Source organism: Mizuhopecten yessoensis, unplaced genomic scaffold (assembly GCF_002113885.1).
Source record: "Mizuhopecten yessoensis strain PY_sf001 unplaced genomic scaffold, ASM211388v2 scaffold4513, whole genome shotgun sequence".
Taxonomy (NCBI): domain Eukaryota; kingdom Metazoa; phylum Mollusca; class Bivalvia; order Pectinida; family Pectinidae; genus Mizuhopecten; species Mizuhopecten yessoensis.
In genome coordinates this window covers 110,510-120,160 of record NW_018405584.1, presented here as the reverse complement: position 1 = coordinate 120,160, position 9,651 = coordinate 110,510, and the positions used below count along the sequence as shown (strand labels likewise).

General features: G+C 36.8%; 1 protein-coding gene across 1 annotated transcript; it reads right to left on the bottom strand.

Moving 5' to 3' along the window:
* Positions 1–6,263: 6,263 nt before the first annotated feature.
* LOC110449177 lies at positions 6,264–8,564 on the bottom strand. Its single transcript, XM_021495867.1, has 6 exons — positions 8,447–8,564; positions 7,877–7,991; positions 7,394–7,540; positions 7,135–7,209; positions 6,803–6,937; positions 6,264–6,381 (listed from the first exon to the last, which is right to left on the bottom strand). Exons 2-6 carry the CDS (start codon positions 7,982–7,984, stop codon positions 6,298–6,300), a joined length of 549 nt encoding a protein of 182 aa, XP_021351542.1. The 5' UTR covers positions 7,985–7,991; positions 8,447–8,564; the 3' UTR covers positions 6,264–6,297.
* Positions 8,565–9,651: the final 1,087 nt, after the last annotated feature.

The window sequence follows — 9,651 nt, the reverse complement described above, 5'->3', positions numbered from 1 at the left end:
TATGTTAAAAAAAATAAACAACTTCTTCTCAATAACCAAAATGCCCAGGGTGATGATATTTGGCCAGTAGCATGCTAAGGTAAAGGGCTATCAAGTTTGTTCAAATGAATGACCTTCACCTATATTCAAGGTCACAGGGGTCAAATATGTTAAAAACTTAAAACAACTTCTTCTGAATAACCACAATGCCCAGGGTAATGATGTTTGGCCAGTAGCATGCTTAGATAAAGGGCTACCAAGTTTGTTCAAATAAATGATCTTCACCCATATTCAAGGTCACAGGGATCAAATATGTTAAAAACTTCTTCTGAAAAACCAAAATGCCCAGGGTGATGATATTTAGTAGCATACTAGGATCAAGGGCTACCAAGTTTGTTCAAATGTATGACCTTGAATCATATTCAAGGTCACAAGGAGCAAATATGTTCAAAAAATTTAAACAACTTGAATAACCAAAAGGCTCAGGATGTTGATATTTAGTCAGTAGCATGCTGGTATAAAGGACTACTATGTTTGTTAAAGTAAACGACCTCTTCTGAATAACCATGGGTCCCAGGATGTTGATACTTTGCAAGTTGCATCCTGAAATGAAAGGCTATACAATTTGTTCAACATAATGACTTAATTTGCCTGTAGCTTTATTTTAGATCACTTTTAATGTTACAAGTGTGATATTTATACCAGGTGAGCGATGCAGGCCCATTGGGCCTCTTGTTTGTAAAATTGGGATTCCTGCCCGAACCCCAGGTTCAGACTCAGTTGTTTTACTAACAATCTAAATTGTAAATTTCATTACTATTTGTGGTTGCAATTTCCATTTAGGCATTAAGAAGGAATAGCATTTTAAAGCAAATTTATAGCTAAGTTCCACTTCCGAGGCCCCGAAACATCCCCACCAATTTTTAGCTCAATGGCACCAGTGGAACTGGAGAAGAAGTTTAAAATGTGTTTTTTAAGATGGCGGACATTGCGGCCATCTTGGATTTTGGACCGACCCGAAAAATAACAACACTTGGTCAGGACCATCTCAGGATCATTTCAGGCAAGTTTCAGCTCAGTCCCACTGGTGGAACTCGAGGAGAGGTTTAAAATATTGAAAGTTTACGGACAACGGACGGCTGACGACGACGGACGAAGCACGATGACTGCATGTAGGTCATCCTGACCCTTTTGGTCAGATGACCTAATAAAAACCGTCCTTGCACCAGGGACTGGAGGGGTGGAGCCAAACAGGGGAAATGACTGATATTTAAAAAATCTCTGCACTCGTATGCACAAGATTAAAGTTTCTTTTATGGATGGAAATGCCCTTTGGTATATGCTTTAAATTGTTAGTTTTATTACCTTTTAGTCATCTGTCCTCCTTGGTTTATATATATAGGGAAATAACACTTCTGACTATGTTTTGTCCATTTTCAGGAATTAATAATTCAAACTTGGTTCAAATAATTATAATGAAATTGAAATCAAATAGTATCAGAAAGTAAGATCCTGACCTATTCCAGGGGTTGGCCAAAGAGGAAAATTGGTTTAATGACAATATCTATTATATTTCTCAATAGCAAACTAATTTATTTGAATATTTTTTTAAGTTCCTATCATTTGGTGACATGACAAGGATTGTATTTCACTTTGTTTACATGTTGATTTCCACATCATATCTCATCAATGAAATTGAGCTACCAGTACCTATAATATAACTCAGGTGACTGCTAAGACCCTTGGGCAACTAGTTTTAAGTTTCTGCCAGTATGTGTCCCTTTGATCATTATTTATGGTGAATAAAGGGCCATAACTATGTATATAGAGAGGAGCACAAAACACAATATAGATATGCAACATTCCGCCTGCTAAATGTACATAAGTATAACAAATTTGGTGAATGTTGATAAACCTACAAATCTTGATGATAGCGCGCAGTCAGGTTTCGGATGGATTTTTTCAAATACGTGTATTTTAAAAAATTACAATGGATTTGCAAAACACCTTGTCGATGAGAGTTTACTGACCGTTATAAAGACTGCTAGACGGGAATAAATGTATGTCTTCAAAACGAAGCCAATTGTGATAATCCTGGCCTGCCCAGTTTGTCAGGTGAAGTTCCCATTAAATAATTCTCTGGTCTCCGATCCTCTTTATTGTCTACTGCGACGTAAGCAGACATTATCAGAAAGGAGTACCTATATTGTAATTGGAGTTCCTATATTGTAAGTGTAGTACCTTTATTGTGAGTGGAGTACCTATATTGTAATGGAGTACCTATATTGTAATTGGAGTACCTATATTGTAAGTGGAGTACCTATATTCTAAGTTGAGTCCCCATATTCTAAGTGGAGTACCCATATTGTAAGTGGAGTACCCATATTGTAAGTGGAGTACCCATATTGTAAGTGGAGTACCCATATTGTAAGTGGAGTACCCATATTGTAAGTGGAGTACCCATATTGTAAGTGTAGTACCTACATTGTAAGTGGAGTTCCTATATTGTAATGGAGTACCTTTATTGTGAGTGGAGTACCTATATTGTAATGGAGTACCTATATTCTAAGTTGAGTACCCATATTCTAAGTGGAGTACCCATATTGTAAGTGGAGTACCCATATTGTAAGTGTAGTACCTTTATTGTGAGTGGAGTACCTATATTGTAATGGAGTACCTTTATTGTGAGTGGAGTACCTATATTGTAATGGAGTACCTTTATTGTGAGTGGAGTACCTATATTGTAATGGAGTACCTTTATTGTGAGTGGAGTACCTATATTGTAATGGAGTACCTTTATTGTGAGTGGAGTACCTATATTGTAATGGAGTACCTTTATTGTGAGTGGAGTACCTATATTGTAATGGAGTACCTATATTCTAAGTTGAGTACCCATATTCTAAGTGGAGTACCCATATTGTAAGTGGAGTACCCATATTGTAAGTGTAGTACCTACATTGTAAGTGGAGTTCCTATATTGTAATGGAGTACCTTTATTGTGAGTGGAGTACCTATATTGTAATGGAGTACCTATATTCTAAGTTGAGTACCCATATTCTAAGTGGAGTACCCATATTGTAAGTGGAGTACCCATATTGTAAGTGTAGTACCTTTATTGTGAGTGGAGTACCTATATTGTAATGGAGTACCTATATTGTAATTGGAGTACCTATATTGTAAGTGTAGTACCTTTATTGTAAGTGGAGTACCTTTGTTGTAAGTGGAGTACCTATATTGTAAGTGGAGTACCTTTATTGTAAGTGGAGTATTTATATTGAAGGTGGAGTACCTATATTGTAAGTGAAGTACCTATATTGTAAGTGGAGTACCTATATTGTAAGTGGAGTATTTATATTGAAGGTGGAGTACCTATTTTGTAAGTAGAGTACCTATAGTGTAAGTGGAGTACCAGTATTGTAAGTGGAGTACCTATGTTGTAAGTGAAGTACCTATATTGTAGGCGGAGTACCTATATTGTAAGTGGAGTACTTATATTGTAAGTGGAGTACCTATATTGTAAGTGGAGTACTTATAATGTAAGTGAAGTACCTATATTGTAAGTGTAGTACCTATATTGTAAGTGTAGTACATATATTGTAAAAATTGCTGAAAATTTCCTCTTTCACGACTTGAACAAAATTGTGTTTTTCCCTCCACAATTCGACTCTGGAACCAGTTAAACCTTGATATAAGACACAGCGTTTCATGTACTGTTTTTTAAAGATACTCTTTGTATGCTAAATACAGTACAATTCCCTATAAATTATCTTATTGGTGATCGAAAAGTAATATTTTACACACCAAACTGAGAACTTAACTCTAGTATACTAAACAATCACGTATCTCATGCTATTTTAATAGATGTTTAGCACTGTCAATGTGGACATCCTTTCGAAGATGTACGTTTACATATATTTTCTTTTATATTTGTAATATTTATGCGGATCAGAGAATTTAACTCTACAAATTAAATGATTTCCTTCCGCTTGACTTTCAGACTGAGAATATGTAGAAAGTCGACATCAATCTGCCGCCACACCAAGGTACGTGTACTTCCAGAACATGTGACTGTTGTTATAATTCATTTAAAAATGAGAAGTGCGAAGAGTTTCTCATGTTCCTGTATTCGTGTGCCTGATGTTTTTTTTGTAAATTTTACCACCAGAGACTTAAGTTAAAAGAACAACAAACAAAGTTATAAAAAGTATACAATTTTAATTAATACGACTATACTAAAATAAGATCTGCACAGCAGATCAGTAATAAAAAATAAATAAAAAAAATAAAAAAAATATTAACTATAAATATAAACAACCACGCCAGATATACACTTACACACCAAATATAAACGTACACGCCAGATAAACCCTTACACACCAAATATGAACTTACACACCAAATATGAATTTACACGCAACCTATAAAAATGTACATAAAATATTTGCTTGAGATATCAACTGATGCATCAAATATTAAATTGCAGCCCAGATATACACTTACACGCCAAGTATAAACTTACACACCAATTAAAAAAGTTACATGATGGCATTTAACCTACGAAGATTGTACCCAGTACCACACACTGCGTGCGTTATTGTATCGGTATTTCGGACAAGCGTAACAGATGGGAGAGAGAGAGAGAGAGAGAGAGAGAGAGAGAGAGAGAGAGAGAGAGAGAGAGAGAGAGAGAGAGTAAGAAGTCAACAAATATCAACCTGAACGTCACCACACCAAGGTACTGTGGTACTATTAGACACGGACAAACATGCAGACAAACAGGCCGACAGAAATATCGGACTACACAACAGATAAGAAAGAGCTTTAGTCAAATGGCAAACGTTCTGACAGTCAAAATGATGTACGTACGACTCTGAGTGTCAACAACCACCAAGTACTGTGGTAAGCTTATTCCTTGGACATATATATATTTACACACAGATATACACAGACAAACATGCAGACAGACAGACACACATGAGGACAGACAGACAAACATGCAGACAGGTCAAAACAAACCTGCGGACAGACAGACAAACATGCGGACAGACAGACACACATGAAGATAGACAGACAAACATGCAGACAGGTCAAAACAAACCTGCGGACAGACAGACATGTTGGTCAATATACAAAGAGATGACAGAACTTTGCAATAAACATATACACGTGCATCTGACAACTTGTTATTCTGTGTGGACAAGCAAACATTTGTCCGACAACGCCTTTAACGATATTGCCATTCCCCTCGCCCATGTTTCCTTAAAATTAAAAAAGTCTCTTTCCGTCCAATATTGTCAGAAACATTATCGGATCAACAACTTCTTGGCCTTTTGCAAGGGATAGGAACTTCTTCCTCGTCATCATAAGCGATTCGTCTCTTTAGGCCCCTGTGTCTGCTGTTGTTAATATACGTGTAACCACGCCCACTGTTCATAACACTGTCCAACTCTTCATCGTCTTGTGTCGTATCTAACACAACTCCTATGTCAGTCTCGGGAGTGAACTGTTGAGGATGCCAGCAGGTCGTATCCAGTGACTTGTTCAAGGAAGGTCGTTGGTCAGTCGTACACACTGTGTCCAGATTTGCTGGTTTGACCTGTACGCAGGTCCTGCATGTAGTCCGACCAGCCTCAAACCAGAATGGCGTTGGTTCTTTGTAGTGGTCACTGACTTTGAGAGTGTAATCCCCCTAAAATGACGATAAGAAATATNTAGCAATACAAGGGTTAAAAATTGACTAGCATTGTTCAGTTCACATGCAACGTATTTGATATATTGTTTTTTTCTTTTCTCGTTATCAATTGGACATTTACCCTCCCCAAGAACACTAGAATGTCATTTTGTCAAATCCTTATTCGGTATTTATTGAGCTTAGCGACAACTAAATCCCTGGTATTTGGCGAAGTTAAAAAACATACGTAAAAGACTGGACGATAAATGTTGGAAACCGTTNAGAGACGTATCTGTCTGAACCTATTAGCTATATATTTGGTCTTAGCGGTGCTGTCAGAGGTTCCGTAGCATTGACATCGTCATCTTTATATTTATAAGGTATTTAACTATTGTTTCGATATAGAACGTCAGTAGTATATAACATTTATAGTATATTTCATGACCGTTTTGTTATCGAGATCTTGCACACAGAGAATGATTACGTCACAATTTGTGGTGTTCGCACTCGATCTTGTTTGGGTCTCCTCATACTATGACTGTTTATGNAAGCAGACCGGCTAGTATATATGACTGAGTTACAAATTCCTAAAATTCAACACAGATAGATTGAATTTCAAAATATTGATCGACTGTATTCCTTGACCCTTACCAAGGAGGTTTGGTCGCTGGACCAAGGATAGTCCTGTGCTTAATATCACAAGGGACGCTGTCTGGGACACTTGAAATCTCCTTAAGAGGATGGAGAGAAGTGAGGAGAGAAAGTAGAAGGTAGAGAAACAAATAGGACAGAAAGAAAGTAGACAAACATAAAATAAGTACCAGTAAGAAAAATAATCACGAATTGAAAAGAAAAGACACAATTAAAACAACGGATTGGAGAACCACAACAGACACACAAGCTAAGACAATTAGGATACACTGTATTACAATACAAGCAATTAGGATACACTGTATTACAATACAAGACATTAGGATACACTGTATTACAATACAAGACTTTAGGATACACTGTATTACAATACAAGACATTAGAAAACACTACATTACAATACAAGACAGAATACATTGCATTACAATTTACAATACAATACAATACATAACAGTAACGAAGCTGAAGAATTCATTAAGCATCGGGAAAACCTTTAAATACCTTTAAAGGTGAACAGAACGAATTCCTGGATTCATTGTAGACAGGTTTGTCATCACATGTATGACTGGTTTTCTTGATGACGTCAGAGGTATGAACAGTCGTACGGGTATTTGTGCTATCGGAGAAGGAACGTTTCTGTAGGCAGAAAATGACATATAATACATAATATATCAGTGACAAATTTAATTCAATAAAATTTAGTTATAAGGAGCCGTTCGGATTGTGAATGAAAGATGTTTCATCTCTGTGTAGTTACAGTATAAACAGAATCCGTAAAAGTTTAAAAACTATTTGTATTCTTGCATTATGAACCAAACCGGATATATATGTACCTTTAAAAATCCAGCAAGTTGAGACATGACAGCCTTTGTTTGTGATTTGTCTGAATACTGCTGGACCTTAGAACTCTGAAAAACATACAATTTATTATTTATTTATCCACTCATTCGCTGTTTTTACAATGGAATTCGGATAAGATTGTCTGTGTAATGATATTTGAAATTAGAAAAATTATTGAACACACCTTATAACATAGAAAAGGACATATATATATTATATTTTTGGCAGATCTCTCGTATAGAAGACAACTACCTGTTTGTTTGTCGTAGCTTCCTGACATTTGGGTTTGGACCCATGAAATCTGTCTGGAACAGATGTCGTCACAGGTTTGGGTTCCGACCAACAACAGTGATTGTGAATGACTTGGCGCTGGCAGCTATCGTTTGTCAGGACAACTTTCTGTTAATACAAATATATATATAATTTTTAGATATAAAATGTATAAATTGTGAAATCGGTTAAGAATTCATGTTTTAAATCTTTCCCGCGCCATAACATCGAAGACCGTTTCTCCAGCGATATCGTATATATAAGGGAGGTGACCGTGTAAGTATTACCTAAATAGCAGTTATCTTTGCGGCAGAAATACAATGTGTCAGAGCTGGAGTGTGTTCAATACTTCAAGGATTTCCTCCCACCATGAAACATTTTAAATAATTTCGTCCAAAATCCTAATGAGATTTATACATTTCCCACATTGTTTAAAATTGCAATTTTGTTTTCTTAATCACTTACCAAAGTGTCGTCCATCCTGGTCAAGCGAATCTGTTTACGACCTTGTGGTTGTTGGTCGTCTGGGCGGCGTGGTCGCCATTGTCTTTTCTTGGTACGAACGTTCTCCATTACTAGACTGAAGAAAGAAAAATACCACATGAGATTGAATTAAGAATCTCTGTGAAAAAAACTGTTATAAGACAATAGTGTGATGTCAACAACATAATACCACCAGCCATAATATAACGGTGTAATTTGTTGTCGACCGTGAGAAATGGATTGACTGAAGTTAAAAATGTTGTTTTCGGTTCTTTTTAATAGCAATATTAACCATTTCAGTATATAACATACGCAACAGGTATTCAGTTTCACCAAAGCTCCTTAATCAAGGAAAATGTCTTTAGTTTATTCCATAGTAAATCGGCCTAATAAACAGACGTCACGCGGGTACTGTAGGCCTATCAAGACTCCCCGTCACTCCCCACCCCATCCTTCCTCAACTACACGTCTGTATCACCTCAATTTTAAACACATTTTCCCGACACAATTCTTCACAGAATTTAATAATTTTACTTCACACGAGACACTTACCTAGATAACTTTGTCTGTGACGATCGTTGAGAGTTGCTGGAAACAAAACTTGGAGAAATCAGAGAAAATAGTGAGAGCGAAATATATCGTGACCGAAGTCGTGTGCCTCGTTGATAGAGATAACACATGACAACAACAGATGACGTCATAATCAATTTGACGAAACTTCCGGTTTTTCGGACACACGTGACAGTTCACTGTGACACGTTTCCGGTGTTCCATATTAGGTTAACTTGGTCATAAAGGGACTCAGGATAGCTTTAGTTCGATAATGATCCTGGTACGATAACTATAAATATTCGTTGCATAAACCCAGGTTCATTTATTTATTCTGAAACTAAATAGAGACTAAATATATTTCTATTATACATCTGTGCTTCGAAACTACAGATTTGTTTTTATATTAGTCGGATTACACAGATTCTCGAAGGTCGGAATACACAGGTTCCCATAGGACCGCACTCTCCTCCCCCGTGAGATTAAACATATTGGTCAGACTGACTGGAATACTTGGAATATTATATTGTTAAATGAGATGTAATGTGACACCCTGTTTAATCAGACCAATTTGTTGTGTCCCACAAGGTGTCGTATTACACAAGGTTTTTTAGTAAAGCTAATAATGCTCTCCACTGACTCAAAACAAACTATTCACTAAGAGTACTTTCTATACCCTGTAAATATCAGGCGCGTACACAGGTGAATCCACTGAATTTTCAAACAGAAAAATAAAACAAGAAAATGACTAAATGTTGCCTGAGGCCGAAGTGTTATGTTGAACCCTCGGACCAAACTGTTGCCTGAGGCCGAAGTGTTATGTTGAACCCTCGGACCAAACTGTTGCCTGAGGCCGCATGTTGACCGAAAACTCAGTCTACAAATGTATAGTGCTTTCGTATTACGTTTGTACTGTAAACGTTTATGTCGTCAACAGATTAAGGAAACAACAACGCCCACCTGTGGTTAGGCGACAGTTAACATATGTTCCGTGGTTTAGGAAACACGTGGTTTTAGTGACAGAAATACAAAACCCGTAAGAAATGGAGGTACGCTTGTTTTGAAGTAGTCATGGAGATACACGAGTGATATATGAGGAATTGTACACTTTTCTTAAACAATAATATTTAGTTTATCGTAGCTTTATATCAATGTTGACGACGGGGGATATGCCGCCCTCATGGCTGTTTTGGGGGTTGGGGGGGTGG

What these genes read in the sequence shown, in the direction of transcription:
- LOC110449177 (XM_021495867.1), bottom strand. Translation starts at nt 7,984, where the DNA reads ATGGAGAACGTTCGTACCAAGAAAAGACAATGGCGACCACGCCGCCCA. An exon ending in CCAGGATGGACGACACTTTG is followed by an intron (nt 7,541 to 7,876) that starts GTAAGTGATTAA and finishes TTGTATTAACAG; the next exon opens with AAAGTTGTCCTGACAAACGA. An exon ending in AAGCTACGACAAACAAACAG is followed by an intron (nt 7,210 to 7,393) that starts GTAGTTGTCTTC and finishes TATGTTTTTCAG; the next exon opens with AGTTCTAAGGTCCAGCAGTA.